At 41.8% G+C, this 27,917-nt stretch overlaps 1 protein-coding gene across 4 annotated transcripts; it reads right to left on the reverse strand.

The window, feature by feature from the left end:
- Window positions 1-68: 68 nt before the first annotated feature.
- LRRCC1 (leucine rich repeat and coiled-coil centrosomal protein 1) lies at window positions 69-27,917 on the reverse strand. 4 transcript variants are annotated; one of them, XM_066378796.1, is made up of 19 exons: window positions 27,669-27,917; window positions 25,825-26,030; window positions 25,458-25,523; window positions 22,023-22,190; window positions 21,431-21,606; window positions 21,126-21,335; window positions 15,954-16,150; window positions 15,556-15,631; window positions 14,485-14,660; window positions 13,476-13,680; window positions 12,525-12,664; window positions 11,247-11,448; window positions 10,647-10,832; window positions 9,715-9,889; window positions 8,816-8,979; window positions 5,946-6,154; window positions 5,726-5,863; window positions 3,628-3,763; window positions 69-573 (listed from the first exon to the last, which is right to left on the reverse strand). In XM_066378796.1, the coding sequence occupies exons 1-19, from the start codon at window positions 27,755-27,757 to the stop codon at window positions 451-453; spliced, it is 3,042 nt and encodes a 1,013-aa protein (XP_066234893.1). In that variant the 5' UTR covers window positions 27,758-27,917; the 3' UTR covers window positions 69-450. The 4 variants fall into 4 exon arrangements, with proteins under 4 accessions (XP_066234893.1, XP_066234894.1, XP_066234891.1 ...); XM_066378797.1 differs by having other exon boundaries at window positions 71-573; window positions 14,485-14,633; XM_066378794.1 differs by having other exon boundaries at window positions 71-573; window positions 15,556-15,703.

Consider the following 27,917-nt stretch of genomic DNA (forward strand, 5'->3'; position numbering starts at 1 on the left):
CTCTGAGTAGTTTGACACACATCCCTCTTTCAGTTTCTGCCCACGTAAGGATCGTGGGAGAAGCAGACTTTTCTGTGAAAACTGCCAGGACATGGGGCTCGCTTTCTCAGGACTCAGGAATAAGTAGCTGTAAACAGGGTTCACAGGTGCATACCAAGTGGATGCGTGAAGTGTATAATAGCCAAGTAGTATACCAACCAATGTATAGCACAGAAACAAAAAAATAAGTGTCTTAAGTCTAGTTATTTTGATAGGTTTTTCTAATACACATAATTATCAACAATTTATTATAAAAACACCTACATATACAATATTTTTTAAAAATATAATCAGAATGAAATGTGTAGAAAGAGACATTTCAAAGTTGCCGCAGTTACTACTGTTACAATATTTAATCATTTTTACAATAGTTCTGCTGGTCCATTTCAGTTAAATTCGTGCTCAGAATCGTCACAAGTCTTGTTGAAGTTCATTTAGAGCAAAAGCAAGTCGCTGAATTTTCACTCCCACTGATTTTTTGTTCTTGCAGGTTTCCTGCAGAAGTCCACGCATTTCTTCTTCAACGTGACGAACCTAAATCAAATATACATTTTATACTTAAATTTCTTACACAGAATTATTTTAAAAATGCATTCTGAAAGAAAAAAGTCAACATTTTATTCTTATGCATTTTGTAATTTGTGACATTTCTTTAAGGCAAAGAGGTTAGGAAGAGGTAACTAGCTTAAAAGATTGGGAACGCAAGCTTTCTGCTGCATACAAAGTCATGTATACTGTTTCTCACCTTCCTGGTAATGAACATATATATGGTCATTACAGAAACTCCACTCTGGAGCTTAAAGTGCTGAAGGTTGTGCCGCTTCTCAGTAGCACATCTGGAGAGATGTAGTCTCTGGCTTCCACTTTGCCCTGTACTGTGCTGCCCTGAATTTTTTTTTATTATTTTTTTTTATTTTTAGAAGTGAGAAGCAGGGAGGCAGAGAAACAGACTCCCGCATGCACCCAACCAGGATCCACCCAGCATGCCCACCAGGGGCTGTTGCTACTCTGCTGCAACCGGAGCCACTCTAGTGCCTGAGGCAGAGGCCATGGAGCCATCCTCAATGCTCGGGCCAACTTTGCTCCAATGGAGACTTGGCTGCGGGAGGGGAAAAGACAGAGAGAAAGAAGTGGGGGGAGGGCAGAGAAGCAGATGGGCGCCTCTCCTGTGTGCCCTAGCCAGGAGTTGAACCCAGGACTTCCACACGCCGGGCCAACGCTCTACCACTGAGCCAACCGGACAGGGCCTGCCTCAAATTCTTCAACACTAGACCCTTATGACATCCTACCCAACCTAACCTCCTTTTCCAAAGATATTCTTTACCATGGTCCCTACTGCATTTCACCCAGTTGCTGTTGTTGGTGATGAAGTGCCATCTTTTTGAAAGGTCACTGCAATCATTTATTCCTAACCTACACCTTCCTGAAATTCCTGTAACTGATACTATTAACTTCTGCTTGGAACACTCTTCTATGATATAGCTCCTCCAACAGGACTGTCACTGTGCCCATCCCTCTTCCTAATCTCCCATGCACACATCCTATTCTTCCTCCCTCAGAAAGCTAGGACTTCCCTTAAATTATCATCTCTACGTGATGCTCACATTTCCCCCCACTGATTGTCACATGTAAACTCGAGTCCCATTTCCCTAACTCCTGAACAGATACATCCTTTAATATGACATTGTACCAGCAGGAGGTCCAAAACTGAAATCGGCATTTTCCTTTCAGCTAAGGGCCAAACACTTGGCAGATTTTAAATAAAACATCTGTTGGCTTGACATGAAAATTTTGAACAAATGTGATTATTTCTAAAGCCCTCATCTGTCTCTCTTCGCAGACTCCAGAGAGTGATGCCCACTAATCACACACCTGTGATGACAGTGACAGTGTGTTCCTTTCCCTTCCTGGTGCTGGGCTCTCCCACAGCTGCTGACTCCTGCATCTCCAGTCTCACAGAAGACAGTTCCCCCACTTACTTGTGGGGCCACATTCTAAGACCCCGTGGCTGCCTGAAACTGCGGGTGGTACCCCACCCCACATATGCTACATTTTCTCCTACACAGACACACCTATGATAATGCTTAATTTAAAAAATAGGCACAGCAAAAGATTAACAATAAAATAGAACTAGGGCAATATACTACAATAAAAGTTATGTGATGTGATTCCACTCTCTCAAAACATCTTACTGTACTGTACTCACCCTTCTTATTCTTGAGATGATGTGAGCTGATATAATGCCAAACCTAGTCCTGAATCTGTGACCATCCCTCACTCGCAGTACATGGCCAGGTGTCACTCGTTTCAGGGGGTCCTGGCTGAAGTCCTCACACAGGCTCAGTGCTTTGTGGCACAATGTGCTGCTGTCAGTTGGAACATGTTTTCTGTTCACATCTTCCACCCATAGTTTTAATGCCTTTGCCATCTTAACTGAGCCCTTATCACACCGTGGCCGTAACTTTTGCAGTTTGAGGTACAATAGCAAAACTAGCATGAATTTCTTTTTCCTTCGTCATAATTTCATGATAGAAGATTCGTTCTCAGTGCAGATTTTAGCACCCTCAGCACTCTAGTTTCCTCTCCCATTCCAGTCCAGCACGTTCCCCTTTCCACACGAAGGAAGCTCCTGTGCCTTCTCTCCGGCACGTCCAAGCTGCCCATATCGCTACTCCTGCGTTCTCGGGCCGTGGTTAAGTTAGGTGAATGTGACTCGCACACAAGCCCTGCGGCACTGCGACGGTCGGTCTGACCACCGAGGTGGCTGCTCAGTAGCTCACGGGAGGGGAGCACACACAGCACGGAGACGCTAGACAGGGGTGACTCGCATTTGGGGTGGACAGGGCGGGGCGGATTTCATCATGCAACTCAGAATGGTGAGTGATTTAAAACATTATTTCTGGAATTTTCCGTTTAATATTTCAAATTACAACTAGCCACAGGAAACCAAAATCTCAGAAAGTGAAATGGCAGATGGGGGTGGGGGGGTGACTACTGTATCTGTTTCTTAAGGCCACTTCAAAATCAGGGAAAAAAGGAATTTCACAACTGTCCCCTCAGCTAGCAGATCTCAGCAGAGGAGTAACATCAGAATCACCTATTGAAAATTTCAGGGGAAGCTCATGTGTATATGAAAAGCTGCAGGAGACCATGATGGGTGCCCCTGACCTAACACCACTCTAAATGTGTGCATTTGTTAATGACAGTCCTGAGCCCTGTTAATAACACTACTTCTTACAACTTCCCCAAGGTAGTGATGGACTATGTCTCACACACTCAGTTCTCACCCTGCCTATGTGCATGCAAGGTGGCTTCACACTGGGACTGGTTGGAGCAATGGTGATTTGTATCCAGGGATGGTGGAGCAGGACACACCAGGATCAAACTGATAATTTCGGTTTCATCAGAATTATATTCTACAAACAATCTTAAGTTTTACCAACTTTTTGGCCCGGCTACACGATAGTTTTAGAAACATCCTTAATATTCATTTGGTCATTAAATCATGCTGCCTTTTCTCTTTATAACTCTCAATTTATTTAGCTGTAACAATTCAATACTGATCAAGGTGCATTTTATTTACAGTACCTTTAAATTTGCAGAATCAATACATTTCTGCTTTTCGTTCACCAGTTGTATTATTTCAGTCTGATGCGCTTCAACCATTGCCTCCACTTGTTTCTTAAAGGCGTCGTCCATGCTCTGAAGCTTTTCCATAGCATCCCTTAAAACAAAAACAAAAACCAAACCACTGTGTAAAGGGTGTTTTTCTCCTGAGAGGGCAGCTGTTATGTTAACATTATAATGGAAGCATAACTGCATTTAACAGTCAAGGGCTGTCTATCCTGGGTGAGTCCAGGTATCGCAGTTCAACGTCAGAACAAGGTGGGTCACATCTGCATACTTTTGTTACCTTTTTACCCTCTGCAGGTCCGAGTGCTCTGGCTCTCATCTATTTGGGGTCTAAGAAAACCATTTATAAGTCCCTTCATAGACACTCCCCTCCGTCCTTCTTTCCTCCATGGATTTGCAGTGTGATGATTAACTTCAGAAGGTATACTATAGGCAGGTTTACATTTATAAGGACATCTGACCTCCCTGTGCTAATGCTTAACAGATAAAATCCTAGGCTAATAATTATATAGTATTCACAAAATTTAGCGCCAACACCCATTTCTTGATGTTAAATATGAATGGTTTTAGTTAAAAGTTAATTCCATAATGAACACATTTATGGGTCCTGGTATTGCCCACAGAAGTTATGACTGAACATAAGGACCAGGAATTGGAGCCTTTCTTCTGTTCCCAGCTGCAACAGTGCCCATGTGACCAAGGGCGACTCAGACCCCACCCGAAGCTTCCAATATGAAACAGAACAGTCCTGCCTGCTCTGCCACCTTCACAGAATCACTGCTGCTGTGTTCAAAGATAAGAAAAAAATCAATTTAAACATTATAAAGCTATATAAATAAAATGTTATTAACAATAACTTGCTTATTTTATTAAAACCCCATTGAATTAGAAATCATATAGACCACTCTCCACATGAAAGGCACTAACACATAGTCAGGTCTACGGTTTCACCACTGATGACATGTTGAACGGTGAAATGTAGGAGCTTCTGAAACTTGCCAGGCTTTATGATTTTTATTGAGTTTAGGAAATGCTGTTCATAGGAAATGATTCTTTCTTATAGGATCTTAAGGACTATTGCCAATTGCAAAGCTGTGATGGACAGGAGAAAAAGTTATACAGGTTCCAAGCAAAGACCCTGGAGCAGCTGGTTAAAGCAAGTGCAACAGGGTGCATTAGCACCCCAACAGTGGTCCACAACCTTTTTTGGGCCACGGACCAGTTTAATGTCAGAAAATATTTTCACAGACCGGCCTTTAGGGTGGGATGGATAAATGTATCACGTGACCAAGACAAGTGTTAAGATTGAGTCTTAGACGGATGTAACAGAGGGAATCGGGTCATTTTTAAAAAATAAAACATTGTTCAGATTGAAATATAAATAAAACGAAAATAATGTAAGTTATTTATTCTTTCTCTGTGGACCAGTACCAAATGGCCCATGGACCGGTACTGGTCTGCGGCCTGGGGGTTGGGGACCACTGATCTAGACCACTCTATCATGACAAGACTGATCATGAAACTACACTACCTATTTTCAAGGCAGTCAAGTTTGTAAATGATTTGAACAGGTCTGGTTACAGAGTGTACAAGGTGAACCTGCATTTCCTCTACAGCATTTATAAAACCCACATGATACCCAGGAACACGTCTTCCCGCCTCCATGGAATCAGCCCTTGTGTCTCTACCCCAGAGCCCTAGAGATCAAGCGACATACATTCTGAAGTCCACACACAACAGCCAAAAATACCACTGTCTGCTTCCAATCAAAAAGCATGAAAACAGTAAGCACAGTACTAAAAACGAGCATTCACACAGTTAAGTACGTGTGCCAGGCAATGCACTCCCACACAAACTCTCAGACACAGGGAAAACTCACACTACCAGAGGGGAGCCATCCCCTTACCTCTGTGGAGGGATGTGGAACTGAAATGAAGCCTGTAGCGCACAGTGCATCCACGGGCTTTAGCTCCCTCCTTCTGTCTGCCCACCCCGCCCCATTCCAGTGCAGTTTGTTCACAGAGGTCCTGGTCCCCGAGGGCTGAATGCTTACTTCTGCAGCTCAATACTTTTGTCTCTTTCTGCCTTCAGCTTCCTCTCCTTGTTTTCAAATTTCTCCTTGGCTTCTTTCACTTGCATTTCCAGGTTACACAGCAGCTCCCCTTTATCATGCCACCTCTGATTGAGGGTACTGATGGGAGAAGAGACAGCTTCAGAAACAAAACTGGTCAACGCCCCTGGGCCGCTCAAACTCTCACCGGGAGGTACCATACCTGTACGCTTTTCTAATTTCTTCAAGTTCTAATTCCTTTGCTTGCAACTGCTGTTTTAGCTTTTCTTTTCTTTCATTGTGTCTTTGTAGTTTCTCAAGTATGTCATCCAGCTGCAAAGACTTTTCTTCAAGTTGTTTCTGAGAACATTTCTGTATCTCCGTGATCCTTTCTTCTAATTTTTTTATTTGTTCCTCTCTTTCCTGTAAACACTTCAATAGAATAACCAGCACTTTATTAATCCTAGACGTCTCATTTCCTAATTAATTAGATGTGGTTTGAAATCGTTATAAAAACTACAAATTAAAAAAATTAAATATTCATTGAGGGTTTTAGAAAAGATATACAGAACACCGTTTATCACAAACATTACTACTACTTCCAATGCTGTTAAGAGAGAAAATTCCTGCCCTATTCACACATTTTAGTTCGGGAAGTTAGTCATTATTAATCACACAGTGAGGAAGGGAAGAAGAGAGCAGCACAATGAGCATGATCCTGTACCTGAAAGAATCTGTCCTCAGCACAGGAAGAAATGGAATTATTTCTGATGTGCAAGTACTTTTTTAATAAAGTGTGACTTCATCACTACTACCCTGTCATGTGCAAACAGGCTTTACAGCCCAACCTCCCTTTTGTCAGTCTTCTGTACTGTGAGTCAGACAGGACAGACAGCGGACTGCCAGGGCACTCTGCAGCGTCTGCAGGTTCTAGGCCTCACAGGGGCCGTTTATCCCGATGAAGCCGGTCTGTGTATAACATGGGGCTACCTGGGCGTCTGGCTGCAGTGAGGCCACAGAAGTGGTCTTATTTCTGTTCTGTTTCTCCCCTGACCCACTTGCCCATTTATGGATTGTCTCATACAAAATGTGGTTCAGTCCTCAGTGAGTATTTATACAGCTAAATATTCTTTTTTTTTTTTTTTAGATTTTTTAAAATTGATTTTTGGAGAGAGGAGAGAGGGAATAAGGGAGAGAGACAGGGAGAGAGAGAGAGGGAGAAAGAAGGAGAGATGCAGGAAGAATCTACTCCTAGTTCCTTTCCAAATGTGCCTTGATGAGGCAAGCCCAGGGATTCGAACTAGCAACCCCAGCATTCTAGGTTGATGTTTTATCTACTGCACTACCACAAGTCAGACTACAGCTAAATATTTTAAGCAAAAATAGGAGTCTTGACCAACATTTGCACAAGTCAAGAATTGCTTATTTTCTTCCAAAACTCCCTCAAGTACTGAGGAGAAGGCAGTCCTGACACAGATACCAGGAACTCACAAAAGAAACAGAAGACTCTCATGAACCAACCCAATACTGCAGCACCAGTGTCATGATCTATATATACTGCAGTGTACCAACATAATACCCAGGAGGGAACAGAATTTCAAAATTTTTTTTCTGATTTCCATAGTCAGATGCTAACTATAGAATCTACTTTGTTAACTCCAAATTTTGCAGATTAGGCCATTATCCTAACTTTAAGTTATTAGCTATGATGATATTACTGCTGAGAGAAATTATGCCTAGCTGTCTCTGCATGATTTGTGATTATTGGGAAAGCACCATTAATGTTCATATCTTTGAGACTGATATAATGACCATTAAAATAAATGTATTAAATTGTGGGGAAAAAATATTGGGTTAAAAGCTAACAATGTTTCCTATTTTTTTACCAAAAATCGAAAACTAACATCTGATTTTTGGTTCTACTATGTCATTAATAGTCATTTCCATCCAAAACATGGCTCAGATTGATAAGGCATCAGTCCCAAAGTGCGGTTAAGCCAAATGACACATTGTATTAAATGTCTAATCTGCTTTGCCCAGTGAGATTTAAATGTATTAATAAATCACCAGCCTTCCTGTTTCATTTTTACCTTAATCCAAAACAAAATAAACTCAGCTAGGTTTTTAAAACAAGAAAAAGGGTTACTGCTAAAAAATTTCAGTAATTTTCAGTGCAGCTTGGCACGCATGACAGATACATTTGAAATACTGGCTATACTGAGGGAAAATTTTCAATTGTGTAAACACCAGTATAATTAATTGTTTGGGGTATTATAGTTCAAGCATTTCTAACCACATCTAGCTATGGATAAAGCAACATGAAGATAAATAGGTTTCTTTATTTTCTGTACTTGATAAAATTAAGTTCTCAAGGAGTTTCTTAAAAATAACTAAGGAAAAAAAATCTAATCTTAGGTAGAGTTCCTAACTTTATGGGTGATACCCCATTTATAACTTTCTGTAAAAACTGCCTTTTCAGTTATTTTTATACTTTAAGAGAATCTCTACAAGAAAAATTTGGAATTTAAGTTTGACTTAGTGCTCAAGATAAGTCTCAGAAAATTCCTCTGGAGAATTTTCATGTTCGATGCTTTGAAACAAGTGATCCTGTTCGCATTCTCTCAAGACAGGGCCGACTGGGGAAAGGGCACACGCGGTGGCCTTGGCACAAGCGCGGGACTGCAATGTTTTCACTCGCTGTTACGTGCACCAGAGTACGCATGTCTAACTTTGAGACGTCAGCTAGCAGTATGGAATGATGATGCCCAATGCTTTAAAAGGATATTTTAAACATATGAAACATTAATGTTCCTGATTCCTACCCCTTCATGAACACAATTTCCAGTTATTTCAAAGGGCCATAATAACATTTTCCATAAAACTTTGAAGTAAAAGTAATTTCAAGTTAATAAATGAATGCATACTCCACTTTTAAATGCAAAGGGGCTGACATGCGAAGAGAAGCACATGTTCCTCTGTCCTATGTTCCACAACAGTTGGGATTTGCAGAGACGAGAATTTATTGGATACTCTGATCCACAGGTCTTCAAACCTGCCACAGGCTCTCCTCCCCAAACAAAACGCCACACTTACACATTTTAACTTCCTGATGGTCTCTGTCTGGTCTTCTATGATTTTGCACTTGATTCTCAGTGCGTCGCTGTCCTGCTCGCTTGCCTTCCGCAGAGACTCGTTCTCATTGCGTAAACTTTCAATCTGCGCCTCTAGTTTACCACGGTCCTGGGCCAGGCAGGATCCTGAGAAGCACCACAGCAACAAACGTTAACAGGACTGAGGAGGATGTGCGTTTTATGAACAACTAATTTAACAACGTGTGATATACTAAGTAAAAACAAAAACTGATTAAAGAAAGATGTATAACAGCCCAATATGAAGAAGAAAGGACAAGAGCACAAAAAGGCCTTCTGAACACCTGTGGCTGTTTGGAAACCTAATACTACAAACCATGAACAAGTAACTGAGACAAGTACTATTTAACTGGTCATGTTATGGCAACAAACCACCAAAACCATGTAAAATATGTCATCGTGGAGTGGTAAGAACCGTGTGGCAATAAAGCCAACACCTGCAAAATGCCTGGGAAGCTCTGACACCGGCCAGGGCTTGCTGCACAGCGACTGGAAAGGGGGAGGGCCGGGCAAGTCTACCCAGGCGGATGGTGGTTGCTGTCCATGAGCTTTGCACATTTCTCTGTGTGTAACAGACTGAATGCTGCACCCATCACCATGTAAGAAATGGTCATTTCAACAACTTACTCAGCTGTGGTCCTATAATGGTATACCTGCTCAGAAAAGGAACCCAATTACACAGGGAAGAGTCAGAGTGGGAACTTGTAACTGGTGTAACAGACTATCTCCCACTCTGGGAGGCACAGGACAGTGTGGCCACCCCATTGCCTTTTCTCTCAAAAACACAGATTTGTTTGTTTAGAAAAGTGGGCTCTTTGCCTTCTGAAAATCTGAGACTCTTACCCTGTTGTGCCAGCTCATGTCCCCACACTTTTCTCTCTGTCCTCAGACCGTAAATGAGGGACTCCTTGGCCGCCAGCTCAGAAATGAGCTGGACCTTCTCATTCTTGAGAACCTCGATCTGAATGCTCTTCTGCTTGTCGTCCTCAATCAGGACTTCTAGGGTGTTGACCTGATTCTGTATATTCCCCAGAACATTGAAAAAACACACCAAGTAATTGTTACATTTAAATGCTTCTTTATTTTCTACCTTTTTTCATTTTATAATAAGAAAAAAATGTTATTTAAGTAAATACCAAGTAAATGTTCCTAAATTTTACATCAAAAAAAGTTTTAGTTTTATTAACTTTGATAAATGTAGGTCAGGAAATAAAAATTCATTACAAAAGGCTACTCCTTCAAACACTCTGAATTTTATTCTAATACCCTAAGAGAGCAGTTACACCAGTAAAACGCAAACTTCCTCAGCATTTCTATCAGTAGTCTAGAGGTCACTTGCAGGAAGAAAGTTCTCTTAGGCAAAATATCCCTCATGTTTAAAACAGTGACAACAGAAATTTATTTATATTTATGACAGTAGGTATATCTAAAACACCATCATTACCACAGAAGTATTATCAGTGACTCATGCAGTGTTTCCCAAATGTCAGCCATGTGAGAGTCATCAGCACAATTTGTTGGTCACTGCACTGAGTTACTTATCCCACTTCTTCCAGTTAGTTCTCCTACTTTATTTCAGTACTATTTTAGTGTAAGCAGTGCTCTGAAATCACAGTTAACCTCTCCTAGCTCTATCACTTTCCCCATACATGTCAAATACGCAATCAGTATTATTTAAAAGTTCGACATCCTGCACTTCTTAAAATCATTGGAGGCACCTGAGAAAATGATGTAAAAAATTGAAAAGGAAATACAATGTTATTGCAGTGTCTCACCTGCAAGCTTGCTGCTGTTTCATGTTTCAATTTGGAAACTTCTGAGAGCTTTGCCTTTTGCTCCTTCACCATGCAGGTCAGATCTTTAATTAGAGAGGAAGACTCGTTTTCTTTCCGTTGCGCCCAAACAAGAGCATGCTTGCTCTTTGCTAACTCAGTTGCAATACTTTCAAAACCATCTTTAACCTATATTTCAAAATTGTATCATAAATAGCAGTTCTCCAAATATTTAGAAAATATTTGTTTTTGGAAACAGCTTACTTCTTTCATGTTTAGAATCACAGAGGTTAAGAAGAATAAAACTCATACATAGTGGCTTTGCGGGCCAGGCCCTGCGGTTTGTGGTCTACCGACACACAGAGGCTGCAGCCCAGGGTCGCTCTGCCAAGCCCTGCCCTATGGGTTTCCCAACTCTCGCTTCATCTGACCATGTACAATCTCACTGAGGGGTGAAGAAACTAGGGATCTGTCTTTAAGTGATCTTCTAAGGTCAGATAGCCAACGCATCCACAGAGCTAGAACTCTACGCAAGTGTGGCCTCCCATCACACCATATCTCGCTGCTTCTGTTTTCAATAAAAAGCTAAATGCCAATTCTTACATCTTTAAACCTCCTAGCTTCAACAGTCAGAGCAATACGAAACTCGTTCTCCAGGTCCAGGTACTGCTGGTTGAGGGCGTCGATCTTGCCTTGATACACCTTTATCTCCTGCTCGTGCCTCATCTCCTCTTTAGCTACTTCCTTGGCCAAGGCTTCCTGGAACTCAGTGTCACTGAAAAACGCCCTTGTTTCAAGTTCTTTCCTGAAATGAAAAACAAACAGAAATCACAAGATGTTGTTCACCTGGAAAGAAAAACTTGAAAAGTCTTTAAATCTGCCATAGCCCCTCGTGTTCATTTAGGATCAAGCACAGAAATGACGGGCAGAGATGGAGCAGAGTTCTCCCTGACTCGGTTCAGTGGCGTGGGGAGCAAGAGTGCCCCACACCTGGGTTCACCGGGCAGGCCAGGCTCCGGGTTCTGCAGCTGCACCCGTGAAGGTCCCCACCCTGTCCCTTCTGCTCTGGCTCAGTCTTTGACATACAACAAATACAACTTGACTGGTACTGGGAGTTAGTTACAGGAAAAAAAATCAGTGAAACTATGAAATTATTCACCAACTTTTTGAAACAAGACCAGTTTTTTCTTTAAATGTTAACTCATTACTTAAGAGTTCTCTACCATTTTCTTGAGTAAATCAAGCCTATAATACAAAATCCATTATTTCTTGTTTTAGGTTCTTTAAACTAGAAGTTAAATAAACCAGTAAAGGAAACGAAGTACAAAATTTTAGACTTTGATGATTTTCCTCAATCTTCTGTAGCTGTCCTGCCCCCACACAGGATGTCAATTTTCCCCAGAGTGTCAATATTTATCTTCTACATGAACGCACATAGTTCAGCTGGGAACAGTAAGAGGCAAGCCACTGACGTGTCCCTTCACCGCGGAGGCACAGCAGCTCATGGAGCCGCTGCTGCCACCAGCCTGCGCCCTTTCCGGAACACACTATCATGTCCACAGTGCTCCTGCTCGTTTACGGGCTGTCTATGGTAAGGCAGGAAGGGGAGGCCTGCAAAGCTGAAATGTGTCCTGCCTGGCCCTTCACAGAAACAGTCTGTTGACACCTGCTTCAGAGGAGTCCAGGACACTGATGACCTGAACATGCACACACTTGCAGTTTTCTGTCTGTGAGCTGCCAGCTGCACTGGGAGACAGACCCTGGTGCACACGCAGCATGTCAGCCCACGAGCTCCATGGCTTGTGTTTGTGGAGGGGCTGGGAGACTATGCAGCTCCCTCCTTGTGCGTGAACAGCAGTGTTTGCGGCTGGTTCCATATACCTGTGCTCCTGTTCCTTCAGGGCAAGGAGGTCATGCAGCTGCTGCACCTGGTCCTTCTCCTGCTGAAGGGAGGTGCGGAGTAAGGTGATTTCTTGGTCGGCAGCCGCGGCTTTAAGCTCTACCTCCTGGATGAGCCGCATCTGAGGAAAGCACAGTCACAGAACGTAGGTAAGAGTTCCCCTGCTTCTGCTTCATTGACATACTCCCAGAGAAAAGTGCCTTCTCAATATGGGAGCCTGATGCCTGATTTTCATAATCTCCTAGACTAACAAAGCTGAGGTCACATGGCATAGCCTTGGAAGCATCGAACACACTTGCGTATTGTAATGAGAATTTCCACAAGGGAAGTGTGCAAGTGAAATACCTTCAGCACAAAACAGAAAGAAACTCATAGATACAGCAAGCAGAATGAGCTGTCAGAGGGGAGGGGGGGTTGGGGGCTGGGTGAAAAACAGTGAAGGGATTCAGTGGCGGGGGGTGGGGAGGACACGGCAAAAATGACCCCCTCCCCATAGACAAAGACAACAGTATGGTGATTACCAGAGGGAAAACAGGTGAGGGCAGGTCAAAGAAGTAAAGGAGGGACGAATGGTGATAGAAAGAGACTTGGGGTGGTGAGCATACAGTACAGTATACAGATGATGTGTCATAGAACCGTTCATCACCTGAAACCTATATAATTTTATTAACCAATGTCACCCCAATAAAGTCAATAAAAATATAAAAAGAAATACCTTCAGGTGCCCCAAAGAGGCTAAATCCTAGCTTTTGGAACAAACCTAACACCCTGAAATACGTCCACCACGTCCTCTGATTGCTTTGTGAGTGCTAGGGCCGGGGGTCCTCAAATTAACTTCTGCACAGACCTAACCTGAGCCTACCCGGAGCAGGGCGTCCCAGGACAGAGCCAGCACGCTGCTCCCGGGGGCTACGGACGGAGCAGAGACCCACCTGGGCGGCCTGCTGCTGGCCTCTCTGTCTTTCCATCTTCTCCAGCGCCCGCTCCAGGGCTCCCATTTGTCTCAGGTGATCCTCCTGCTGGTCTCTTGCTTTAATTAATTCAATAGTTAGCTTTTTAATTTCATTCTGAAGTCTGTGAACCATATTTTCGAGTTGCACCTTGGAATTTCTCTCTTTAAAAAGAACTTCCTTTAACCTAAAGCAGAAATAAGATGTGTGTATTACACATTAAAAACGGTACCATCAAAGGTCACAGTCCGCCTGGCCTGTGGTGGCGCAGTGGATAAAGCGTCGACCTGGAAATGCTGAGGTCGCCGGTTTGAAACCCTGGGCTTGCCTGGTCAGGGCACATATGGGAGTTGATGCTTCCAGCTCCTCCCCCTTGTCTCTCTCTCCTCTCTCTCCTCTCTCTCTCTGTCTCTCTCTCTCCTCTCTAAAATGAATAAATAAAATAAAATAAAAAATTAAAGAAAGAAAAAAAAAAAAACAAAGGTCACAGTCCAGAGGAAGATTTGAAGTATGCTCAAACTCTTACTAGGTTAAAAAAAAAAGGCTGAAAAACAGAGTAACATGCCTCTCTCCTATCCCTGAAACTAAGACAGTGCTGGAAGAAAAAGCATTCTACCTGAACTAACAGACCTTCACTCAACATCAAAATTTTACTCACAACCTGCTTCAGGCACTGCACCTGGTACAGGCTGGGAGCCAGCAGGAGTCAGGCAGGCCAGAGCCTTCCAGGCCTCCCATTGGCCTCCCGCTGGTAACTAGTCATCTGTCTGGCACCTCCAGCTGTGGGCCCCAAACACTGTGGCCTGAATTCTTTCTTTATGCCACAAGCTAATGACATATTAAACTTCCACTACAATTAGTTCAAATCAAACTAAAACCACATGCGCTGTCCTGATCTCGTTACAGCTCGTTTAAACAATGGTGTCTGAACTTGACTACAAGTTCAGTGTTCCCTATGTGCTGTCCTGGGTCCAAGTGTGGGCTCCCCTACCTGTCTGTGGTGAGCAGAGCCAGGCTGTGGATGTCCTCCTTCTCACTGGCATGCTTGTGCAGCTCATCGATATAGTCCCTCAGCTTCTTTTCAGCCTGTTCCGCTTTCCATCTCTTCTCTCTCTCCTGGTCTAGCTGCTCAACAAGTATCTGAGAGAGGATAACAGCGTCTGTGACCTGGAAAAGTTACCTAACTCTCACCACCTCCGTTCTTTCATTTACAATATGGGAATAACAGCACCTCATCAAAGGGCAGGGGGAGCATTAAGCAAATGGATGGAAGCAAAGAGCACAGGACAGCACCCGCTGTGGGTGCATGCCGCCCCTCAGGATGTGTCCGCCGCTGCTGCTGTCCTAATGACAACTACTGTGATCGTTCTCGCTATTCAAGTCTCTGCCCTTGAGAATAAGTGGAGGAAACCAATACTATGAAAGGTGTGAAATAGTTTAAAAAGCAATTGTATTATTGGAAGAACAGTGCACATTACGATCAAAACCAGTATTTCACAAGTAAAATAGGCAAGTTAATAAAATGATAAATAAACCAGTGTACTAAAAATTCTTAACCCAAGAATGATTAAGGAAAATACTGAAGAATTTTTAAATCCTTAAATGCCTCTTACTATGGAATCCATGGGCCCAAAACTGGGTTTGGGAAGAGTCCCTGAAAACCCTGAATTTACATACATCTGTTGAGTGTGCATAAAAGTAGACTTCTCTGAGAAGACACACAGATGTCCTTAGATATTTAAAAGTGTCTGAGACCCAAAAGGAACCACTGCTAAAGAAATAAGAATTTGAAAATTTGGACCAGTTTCCTCCTCCACAAGTACTTAACACAGGTCTTCACTGAAATAAACACATAATTTCCATTCCTTTAAAAATTACAAAAATAGTAACATCACACAAAACCTGGAAACCAGAAAGGGAGATACAAACTAATTTCCATCACTCCAATAAAAATATACACAACCTTTTTTGCTTATAAAAACTTGCATCATTTTTTGGGGACCAATGTATTTAAAACTCAAGATGGTTCACATTCACTTCTGCTGAATCTCGTCAGTCTTACCCGGTAGGTGTTGTCCTCTGAGCAACGGTTGTCCACTTTAATTAGGTCAGTCTTCTGCTCTTCTGCTTCTTCTGATCTGTTAGAATTCACCAGAGATGACCTCACGTACAGTTCTTTAAAAAAAGGCTGTTTTATTTTACGATTACAACTGCAAATAAAACAGAAAATACCCTGTGGAAATAGGCAGCGTTTGTATTTTTCACAACAGAAAGGTGATCTGTTACAGACAACGGGATCCTTCTAAGTTTATGAGTGTACAGACCAAATCAAAGCCAGTAAGGCGAGAAGTCACATCGCTGACTTTAGAAATGTAAAACTATTACCATGATCGCTTTAGGGTAGAAGCCTGCAGTATTAACCTGTGTGCCTATGTGAATTTCTAAAACTGAAACAAGTACCTTATAAAAGTGTTGCTGTTTTTATTGTGGTGCTTAATAGTCTGAATTGTTTTGGCATAATATGGGATTTTGGATCTCCGAGGAATTTTTCTATTACAATCTTTTTTGTTCCCATAGTCACTGTCAGATGTCATGTCTGTGTCTCTTTTCGGTAGCAGGTCTTTCTCAGGAACATTATCCATTAAAGAACTAGAAGTCTAGAACAGAGAAACCAACAAAGTTTGTTATAAAAGTTTGATTCGGTATAAAAGACTAAATTTGAAATCTCCTAATATATAATAACCTTTTATAAGATAAAGGGTTTATGAAGTGAGTATGTTTGGCATTAAATACAGGGACTCAGCCTCTGTTAAGGTCAAATGGGCTCCTGTGAGGTAACCCTTACGTAAAAACTATAAACTGGGAAAAACACGAATACAAACAACAAACAAACAATTTGGAGGCCTGAAAAGTGAACAGAAATAGGCTTTTTTTAGAGGGGAGTTTGTACGTGGGAAAATAACCAGATGGGGTGTTTCTGTCTTTGTGGTTTTAGCCTGAGAACATACCACAACAAGCACTATATAGTATAAAATGTGGATAGAAAAACCATGTTTGGGTTCTGAGTAGTCAGAGGACAGCACAGAGATGGCAAGAAGCCCAGTAAAGACAAAAGTAAGCAGCTCCAAAGACAAAGTGAGGGTTTAAGTCAAGGCAACCTAAATGCTTGCTGCCATAGCATCGAGTTTCCACAACAGAGCACTCACAACACCAGAACAAAACCCAACAACACTTACCACAGGAAGAGCCAGGAAATATGACCTACACTGAGAGAAAAGGCCATTGAGTGGGACCTAACCCAGGAGAACCCAAATACGCAAATAAGCAGACAAAAACTTTAAAACAGTGATCATAGCCATGCTCAATGATATAAAAAAGTATGCTTATCATGAATAAAGGGATAAATTCAGCAAATAGAAATTATTTTTAAAAAAGAGGCTGGCTTCACAGAAGAATGAGGTGACAAAAGAAAGAATAAGTGAACTTGGAAGACAGTACAGTAGAAATTATTCAATATAAAGAATATAGAAGAAAAACGGTAGAATATTTAGAGTCTCAGGGAACTGTGGGACAATATCAAAAGATCAAGTGGAATTTGAATAAAGAGAGAAGAGAGAAAGTGGGACAGAAAAATATTTGAAGAAATAATGTCCACAATTTCCCCAAATTAGTAAGGACATAAATTTACAAATTTAAAACGCTTAGAGAAACAAACCTTAAGCAGGATATATATGAAGAAAACCATCCTTAAGCACAGTGTAGCCAAACTGGTGAAAACCAAGAGTAAGTGTTAAGATAATTAAAGGGAGAAACAGACAAATCCACAATCATAGTTGGACATTTTAACACCTCACATATGGCTGATAAAATTGAAAAATACAATCAGTAAAGACACGAACCATGTGAAAATGCTACTGAGCATCCTGTCCTGATGTTACAGGTGTAAAACACACTTCCTGTCCTGTTCCAGGGCACAGTAACATCCATGAGGGGCTGTGCAGGGCGATGGGACAGGTCTCAGTACACTTAAAGGACAGAAATTCCCTGGAATATATTCTCTGAGAAAAAGTAAATGAGACACTTTTAAATAATTCTTGGATGAAGAAAGAAATCACAACAGAAATTAGATAATATTCCTAGCTAAATAGTAATGAGAAGAAAATCTGTTACATGTGACTAAAGTAGTGCTTTGAAAGACCATTCATTGCTTTAAGTAATTACATAAATTAGAAGACATGTCTAAAGTAAAAAACCCTAAGCACTTACATTAAGAAGCTAGAAAATAAAGAGTAAATTAAAAGTAAGTAGAAAAAAAGAAATAATAAAACGTAAAAATTGATATTGCGGAAAAAAGTTAGTAAAACTAACAAAGTTGATCTCTACAGAAATCAATAAAGCCTTCAGCTAAATTGACCAAGACCCAAACAAAAAGTGTTGCCTTGGAAAAATTAAAGATGGTGATTTCATTAGTAAGACCCTGGGTAAACTCTACTAACCATTTAAGAAAAAAAATAATTCCAGTCTCATAAATACTCTTAGAAAACAGGAGAAAACAGTCTCAACTCACATACACAGCCAGCATTGATCGTAACGTTAAAACCAAAGACCCTAGAATACAGTATCTCTCATGAGCAAAGACATAAGAACCCCTATAAAGTACCAGCAAATTGAACCCAGGAATACAGAAAAGAGATAATATAGCATAATTAACTGAGGCTTATCCCAAGAATGCAATGTTTATCACCTAAAAATTAATCAATGTAATTCACCCTATTATATAAATAAAGAGGAAAACCATATGATCATGCCATTCAGTGCAAAAACATTTGATAAAAAAAAAAAAGAATCCAACACCATCAGGAAACTCAGCAAACTGGGAACAGAAGTACACCTGACTTGATAAAGGACACCTCTGAACACTGTACAAGGAGCGTCACACTTCATGTGGCAAGATGCTCTGGAACAGATAAGGCTCCCCTCACACTTCTCAGCACTGCCCTGGAGACCCCTGCTGTTGCAAGAAAGCAGAGGAACAGCAGAAAGGTCATCAAGAAGGAAAATGTCTCTATATAGGTGTTTCTGTAGAAAATCATCAGAAATATACAAAACAAGGACTAGAACAAATAAATCTAGCAAGGCCATAGGATACAAGTTATGTATGCAAAAATCAACCACATTTTTACATACAAGCAGCAATCCATAGGGACACAAAACAACAAAAGTTGTTCCATTTACGATCATGTCATGAAATAAAATTCTTAGGAACAAATTTAATAAAAGGTGTGCAAAACTTGTATGTTGAAAACTGCTGCTGAGAACAATGAAACAGATCTAAATAACAGTTCACGGGTTTAAGACTCAATATCAAGACATCAATTTTTAAGAAATAGGCAAACTGATTCTAAAACTTAAAGAAATTCAAAGAACCTATAATACCCAAAGTAATTTTGGAAAACACAAAAGGAAAAATTGAAAGACAATACCAACCATCAAAAATTACTATAAAGAAACAAAAACCAAAACAGGATGATTTTGGCACAGGATCAAAAAATACATGAAAAAACAGAGAAAAGGGACTAGAGCTAGATTCTATAATTTGTACAGTTATGTGATTTTCTGAGAGAGGCATCATAACCACCCAGTGGAGGAAGAGAAGCCTCTGCAACAAGCGGTGCTGGAAGACCGAGTGCCCACACGGAGGGAGTGACCTCAGCCCTGCCTCTCACCACACACAGGCCTCGCTGCGAAAGGCAAAACCATCACTCTTTACGTAATAATGCAAGAGAATATCTCTGTGACTTGCAGATGCCCAACAGTTTGAAAATTTCCAGAAAGCAATAACCATAACAGTAAAAAATGATAAATGGGATTTCATCAAAATAAATGAACATGCAATCCACAACTTGGGAGAAAATATTCACAAATATTTGGCAAATATCTGACATTAGAATTCAGGACATATAATAATTTTTAAAATCCAGTAACAGACTAACAACTTAATAAAAATATAGGCAAAAAGTGTGAGTAATCACTTCACAAAAGATTTATGAATACTCAATAAGCCCATGAAAAAGTGCTCAACATTGAGGAATAGTGACAGGCAAATTAAAGTCACCATACCAGAATGGCTAACACAAGTCAGTGCCGACCCACTCTAGATAGTCATCGTGCACTGCTGGTGGGACCGAAATGCACCGACCATGCTGAGAAAGAAAGCTCTGGTATTTCCTATGCAACTAAACACACACCTGCCCTACAGTCCAGAAATTCCACTTCTAGCTGTTTACTGAAGAATAATAAAGATCACAAAAAGACTTGTGCAATATGGTCATGAACCTGGAAATAGCCAGTGGAAGGAACCAAAAGAGAATAATGAAAAAGGAACTCTGGTATTTTCATATAATAGACCACTACATAGCAACAAAAACAAACTAGGGATAGATATAACCCATGCACTGATTTCAAGGTCACCAGGTTGAAGTTCAGTTCCGTCTTACTAACATGGGGCTCTGAGATAACTCCCAAGACTCTTTTCCAGGTAACAAGAACAGAGACATATATTAGTTCCTATCTACCTGACTGGGTTTAGTGAGAATGGTGTGAAGCTGAAATCTAGGCTCTGACACCAGTTGAAGAGCTGGCTGTTAGGGAAGACAGAGATGAACCCGAGGAAGTGGAGGTGTCGACGAGCTCATGGATGAGAGCCCTGGCTCTATCACTAGCCCTGCCTGAGCCCACAGGAAAGGAATCTGGGCTCTCTGGGACGCAGAGCCCTGGCACCTGTTACTCACTCACCTAAGGCAGGCTCGCTTATCTAGCATCGTGAAACATCTACGACACCAGAGCAGGGTTATTAAAACCCACCAGACCATGAATGTCCCATAAGCATTCTTGGCTTCCACCCGACCCTACTCTCAGGCGAAAAAAATTGAGTATCAAAATTAAAAATGTTGAGGTCTAACACACGTGACTAACTGGCCTACCCACAACCTTTCTGCCCACCTTCCAGGTAGGGGATAAAGTGGTAACAGTTGCACCCCGGGAGAGGCGGGGTAAGGACAACACCTGCCTGCAGGTTAGAACAGGGCTGCAGTGTGTGCTGAGACCTGAGCAGCAGTAAATTCTAGCAACTGCAGTTTATCCATATGGTCAAAGATGCTAAAAACCAGGGTAATAAGTAGAAAGAATGAGTATCTCAGGGAAGCAGAGACTAATTTGGGGAAGGTCAATTGTAAACAGAAGTTGAAACAGGAACTATATAAATTAACTTGAATTCAACTGAGTTCCAGAAGTGGTTCTGACCATCGAACAACTGAAGAGAAGACAGGAAAGGTCGAACATGACTCACAATCCCTAATGGGTCCAAAGGGTTTTGTTTCCTCAGTTTGAAATAACAGGTGGGCTGATGGGGAATAAGGTGAAGTACAACTGAAATCACAACTGGAGGCTTGAGAGAGATGAAAAGGAAACGAGGGAGAGGTGTCACCTTTCCCACCACTGCCCCGGAAAAGACAGGGTTACACGCACACATGGACGCAGTGGAGGTGCTGCTTCTCACTGTCTGCTTGCATCCAATTTTACTACCGTTTCTTCAACAAACACATTACTTAGAAAAATAGGAAACATAGTTACTTCATTGATAAGCTGTAAAAACTGGTCATCTAATTTCTGGAGTTTCATCTCATTCTGAAAATCACTTTCATGATTAACCTTCTCTGGCTCAGAAGACGGACACATAGGCATAAAAGCCGGCAAACCCACGTCAGTTGGTGTGTGGGCAAACTTATCCAGGGGAGCCATCTCATCCACGGGCGCTGTCATCACAGGCATATTGTCAATGATCTAGGACAGACACAACCCATATCCTTACCACGTGCACTTATTAATTAAAAGCTGAAGGTATCTTTATATTAGGAGGAAAAAAAACAATACTATACCTCATCCTCACTTATATTTAGGGGAGAAGCAGACGAAACTAAATTATCTAAAAGACCTTCAAAGCACTGCAGACTCAAGGAATTTATGTCTGATGGATTCACTGGCTCACCAAATATGTTCTTGCAATCTAGCATTCGAAGCTGCGGCAAGGTCTGGAGCATGACGGCTCTGTACCCTTGGAAATAAACCATTCAGAATGAAATGCATGCGCTAAAGAAGGGTCATTACTTCTAAAATCAACAGATCCACCAACTACCAGATATATCACCTACGGCTGTATCGTGTTATACAATAAGAATATATTTCAATTAGATAATTTTATTTTGAGGCATTCACTTATCAAACATAAAACTGTCTAAATAGAATTACTAATCTATTCACTTTGTGTTCTTTTAACAACAATTTAGTTTAAATTACTTATCTGCTATTATGTTTTTCAAAATAGGTCAGAAGTTGCAAAGTTTAAGACAGACATCTGCTATTATGTTTTTCAAAATAGGTCAGAAGTTGCAAAGTTTAAGACAGACAAAAGCAGGTTACAGCAATGTTGCTTTCAGCATTGTTCCAAAAAGCATTATGAGTTGATCCTACCTGGCATGCGACAGACAGGATTGTCCTTCCCATCTTTTTCCAGAACAAGGTTAGTGAGGAAGTGCAAGCCCACCACGCACTGCAGTAAGTGGTGGATGCTGTCTATGCAGTTACTGTGCAGGTCAATGCACCTCAGTTTGTATTTGATTCCATGAAGGGGCATCAAACCTGCAAGACGAAAAGCCTGCTGACGCCAAAGCAACTTCCCGACAGCTCACTGAACACTTACATAGATTCTGTTTCGAGAGGCAAAGGAGCCATGAGAGCAAGGACTCACTAAGAAAGCTGTGTCTCATGAAGAGGGTTCAGTGAAGTCAGCTGCTGTTTTGAAGAACAGAGGATCCTGGCATCTCGAATGGGCCTCCCCAGGCCATGCTGGTATTCACAGAAGAGCATAACAATGGCTCTCCAATTGTTGGTTTGAGCATAAAATGCAAACAGCACATCTGATTGTGTTCCCTGGTAGAACCTCCAGCTTATCTTGGGGAGGCAATGTCAAGAGCCCCACCTTAGCAGGCAGTGTCTGACTGGGCTCAGCCGTGGTGCCCTGGGGCCTCGCACTCCGCCCTGCACCCCTGCAGCACTGGCTGCTCGCTTGCCTGCCTCAGAACCTGCTTCTGAATGGAGCCTGCTGAGCAGAGCAGCGCCTGGCACTGAGGACCTTGACTGGCAGAGGCTCCCACAGTGCTGGAGAGGGGAAGCTGTCAATGGAAGAGTGCACAGTCTCTCTTCTTTTGGAAGGGCCATTCTGAGGTGCAGCCTACAGTATAAAGGTCCTGTTCCATGTCACTGGGTGTCCCCTTAGTGTCCGTTCTCCAGCCATATGTTCTCCAAGACCTCCCGCAGTTTTAGGCTGCAGATACCATCACAGTGCTAGATCTCCAGCTCCAACGCAACCACACATGCATGCATGCACACACGCGCAGGCATGCACATGAGTCTAGCAAGGTTTTCCAATTTATAACAGAATCCTTGTTTCTCGTCCTCTAATCTCTACGTGTCCTCCCCAATGTCCCACATCAGGAAGTAGTGCTGTCATCAGTGTTCATTAGCTTGGATTCCTTTCTCCTCCATTCCCTCATCTCACTCATCAGCAAGTCCTATGACCTCTATCTGCAAAACACACCCGCCTCCACTGTCTCCACCCTCGTCCAAGGTCCAAGCCCCCATCATCTCTCCTCTATGCTACCAGAGCAGCTCCCAGTGGGACGCCTGACTTCCACCTAAAATCCATTCTTCCTCACTCAGCAGCCAAAGTGATCCTTTCAACACACACATTGCTTGTTTAAAGCCCTCCAATGCCTTCCTACTGCACCAACGACATGCAAATACCACCTTTGGCCTACTTCTTCCCCTCTCTTCTTGCAGGTGAGCCCTGCACTCCTCACTCCTGGAGGCCTCCCTTCCTTCCCTCTGATCCTGTCCTGGCAAGCTTGAGGGAACACAGTGCCTCTGCACGTGCTATCGTGTAAACTGCCTTATCACTGAGGTGCTTCTGAACAAGTAAGACTACCAGAATTATCTATCATCTGAGAATTATCTATTAGAACTTCTGGGGTGCCTACTGTGTTTTCTTCATATTTTTCCTCACTCTCTAGTAGTCACTAAAATTCTCCTTTTAGGTGTGGAGTTCTATATGCTTTGACCAACACAGTTGTTTAACTACTGCTGTGATTGAGAAGTAGGACATTTCCACTGCCCCAATCAGTGTACCCTATGTTGTCAATTTTCTCTCCCCATCTTCAAGCTCAGGCAACTAAAGATCTGATTTCTGCCACTGTAGCTCTGCCTTTGTCAGGAAATCACATAAATGGATTGATACATGTAGTCTTCTGTGTCTTTCACTCAGCACAATTCTTTTTAGTCTTATCCACATTGCTGCATGTATCAATAATAGTTCATTCCTTTTTATTGCTAAGTAGTATTCCCTTGTGTGGATGTATCACAATTTTATCTGTTTACCAGGTGACAGTCAGTGGATGGTTTCCAGTTTTTGGAGGTTATAAATAATCATAAAAACATGATTATAGGTTCAAAACCCTGGGCTTGCCTGGTCAAGGCACATATGGGAGGTGATGCTTCCTGGTCCTCCTCCTGTTCTATCTCTTTCCTCTTTCTCTCTCTCTCTCTCTCTCTTTCTCCAGTAAAAATGGATAAATAAAAAAAATCTTAAAAAAAAACATGATTATATGAAAAGCTAAGTCATATAAACGTTCATGCACAGGTCTTTCGCTAGACATGTTTTCATTTCTTAGGTAGCATAGGGTAGAACTACATGATATCGTAAGTGTATACTTAACATTCTAGAAACATTCAACCTGTCTTCCAAAGTACTTGTAGTGTTTTCAATTCTACCAGTAACATATGTAAGTTCTAGCTGCATCACAACTATTCTAGTAGGTGTGAAGTGAAGTGGGTCTCAGTTGGTTTTAATATACATTTCTTTAGATGCTAAACACTTTTTTTTTCATGTGCTTACTTGCCATTTGGAAATTCTCTTGGGAAAGCATCTACTCAAATATTTTGCCTATTTTGGGAGGCTGAGAAAATCTTATTTTTCTTCCTACTACTATGTAAGCCCTATAAGAACTTTATCTGTTCAATATGGTGATCTTTAATAAATATTTGTTGAGTAAGTGAACTATCTATCCCAGACTCATTTTTCAGATATGGAAATTGCATCCAAAAACAAAAGACTCTGCTCAACAGCACACAGCAGTGACAGACCTATAGCCAACACTCAATCCTAAAACTTTCACTTCTTTGGGGGAAATGTTTAAAAAATTAAAATACTGCTGCTGCCTCAGCTTAAGGGCAGGGATTCGATTGCTTCATTTTTTGTATGTTAAACACCTGGTATAGGGTAGTATTTTTCTAGTAGGGGAGAAAAACAAATGAACAAGCTGTTTCAAATATTGACAAAGATTATGATGATAATTAGAGAAATTGTTAGTTCTAACCAATAATTCAAAGATTATGAAACTTGGTTCCTTTTATCAGCTTATCACTTTAATGAGTTATAAAGTAGGTAACAATTTTAAACCTTCTTAGACATGCTAAAGTAAAAAAGAAAGAGGTACATATTTGATACTCATTTGCCATAGCCTTTGGGATGCTATACACACACTGTCCAATATGGTAGGACGACCACAGGTAGCTTTGTAATTTTAAGTTAAAATTTTATTAAAATTAAACAAAATGACAAATTCAGTTTCTCAATGCACTAGGCACATCTCACGTCCGCAGAGGCCACACCTGGCTGCTGGGAGCCGTCCCGATGGCACGGGTGCAGAATACTTTAATCACTGAAACATCCTATTGGAACTCTTCCTCTCTGTGCAACAATATACTCACTGATTATCTAAAATTAAAGTATTATTTCACCACATATGGCAAACAATCAGCATTATAGAAAAATCAAGCAAATCCACTTACCACTAAGATCATTTATGTGGTTATAAGATAAATTCAGTCTGGTCAGATTAATTAGTGTTTCAAGTCCTAAAATAAAATAAAACAAAGCTTTTACAAGATTCAATCAATTAATTAGAGCTATAAGTACTACACTACTACTTCAGACTGTTTTAAAGCAAATATATAGTCTTAAAATAAGTAACAGTGAAATCAATTTCATTTTATAAAAATACTTTAAAAAGATGGATAAATTTTCTAGAAGAAAATTTTTATTTAATAAATTTTAGGGTCAGTTTTCAAAAGGGTAGTATTTATCTCATTTTTTTGGGAAGAAAAAAAGGACCTAAATTATCTTCTTTATTCAAGGCATTATGTGAGGAATACAGACCTTCTATTTTTGTGATCAAATTACAGGATAGATTCAAAGTGCACAGTTTTGTCAGTTTGCTTAGCCCTTCAATGTGACTTATTTGATTAGATGACAGATCTAAATGTTGTAAATTCCAAACATGATCAATGGCTTCGATCTTTGAGATGTTGTTGCAATGCAGATTGATGGCATGGAGAGTTGACTCTAAAGATAACTCTGATATGCTGTAAAAGAAAGTATGTATTATTAAGCACTAGTAAAATGGATTTTGAAATCATGACCAAATAACAAAAATTAACTCAATAGCCTGTAGATAAGTGTGAGCTCTACTCATTCTATAATGAAATCCTTCTTACATCTAGTGGCCTTGAAATGCTTCAAAAGGTAGAGGGATTCTTACCACGATCAGCATTTTGGATATTTTACATAAACAAGAAACCCACTCAGGAGAGGCAAGTGACCCTGGGCATTTCCAGCCACTATATGCAAAATCACCAGGACACAGCAAAGGCAGTCAGTACAGAGGCCCAGGGATCCTAATGCTCAAATCTGCACTCTACCACTTTTTTTGCTGTTACCCCCAAAAAATGAGTTAATCTCTCTACGTTTCTGTTTCCTCATCTCATTCAACAGCCATATTCAAACAGTAGGTATCACCAGAAAACTGAAGTCTACAGAAATTACGGTAAATAACTTGTCCCAGTCCTTGTAGTTATTACCTAACTGAGCTGGTACAAACCCGATCTGGCTTTGGAGTTCATAACCTTACTTTCTTCTTCATTGTCTGTCAATGGCTACTTAACCCAGAACATGGTTGATTTAAAAAGAAACCACTGGCTACTGATGTTTCTAGGGAAAAAGTGCCTGTCTTCCCTCCCTGACATTTGAAGTGCACCTCCCCTAAGTAGAACTCATCTCTTCAATTTCTCAATTAATTACTGTCTTTTAAATGGGAACCTCTCTGAGGACAGTAGTTCCAGAAATACAGGTAATGTGTATGATTCAGAGGCGCTGGATGGAAGCACAGTGGGACACTGGGACACACAATCCCAGGAGAAAAAGATGCAGCATTTCTACATTTGAAACTAGCAATCTCTACAGGTAGGTATGTTTGAGATATTTCCAAATTCTTTACCTTCTGTCATTTACTGAGCTATTGTTTAGTCCAGACCTTATGCCATACACATGCTGCTAATGACAATCATTTATGTTCTGAAACTTCTACTTCTGTCAACTAATGTGCTGATCACGTGGCACAGCAGAAGCAACACACAACGAAATCAGCCAGAAATGAGTTTGGATTCTCACTCAATCGCCCATCACCTGCGTGAAACTGGGAAAGTTGTTCACATCCTCTGAGTCGCAGATCTGCCACTTGCTAAATTACCAGCTTGCAGAGCTGCTGTGAGGATGGGTGATGACAGGTGTAACAAGCACACAGGGGGAGTATTCGGTAAATGACAGCTACCGTTACGAATAAATATTCCCTTGAAAAACCATCTTCCAGGGGTCCTCTGGCCAACCAGAGAGTCGGTGGGGAACCGGGGAAACGGAGCTGACGCGGGGCAGGGGCCAGGTGCGCCCGCACACGTGTGGGCTGCTTACACGAGGGAAGCGGGGACCTCAGGACAGCGAAACTTTGTTCCTGCAAAAAGTACACAAACGCCCGCACCTCGGGGACCTGCCAAGATCAGGCTGCACCCGGGACCGGGAGACGGGGACCCAGAGGAGTGTGGCGAAGAACGGGGCGTCCGGGGACGGAGGGAAGGAAAGCTGGCTCGCGCACCCCGCACCTCCGCGGGCAGTTTCGGGGCGCGTCTCAGGGAAATCGCCCGCAGCCCCGACCCCGGAGCGCCCTTCACCTCCGCAGGCCTTTGTCCATGCAGCACAGGTCCCCGTAGCTGCTGTCGCAGTCCTCATTCTCGACTTCCTCCTCCACCGGCGCCTCCATGGACACGGAGCTGGGTCTCAACCGGCGCCCGGCGCTGGGTCCGCCCGCCAGGAACACGCCTCCCGGTGAGCGGACGTGCGACCTGACAGGGAGGGCCGGGCTCCCTCCAACCGACGGCTGCTCCTTCCCGCCCGGCCGCGCCGCAACGCCGGAAGTGGCG

The sequence above is a fragment of the Saccopteryx leptura genome, chromosome 3 (assembly GCF_036850995.1).
Source record: "Saccopteryx leptura isolate mSacLep1 chromosome 3, mSacLep1_pri_phased_curated, whole genome shotgun sequence".
Lineage (NCBI taxonomy): Eukaryota > Metazoa > Chordata > Mammalia > Chiroptera > Emballonuridae > Saccopteryx > Saccopteryx leptura.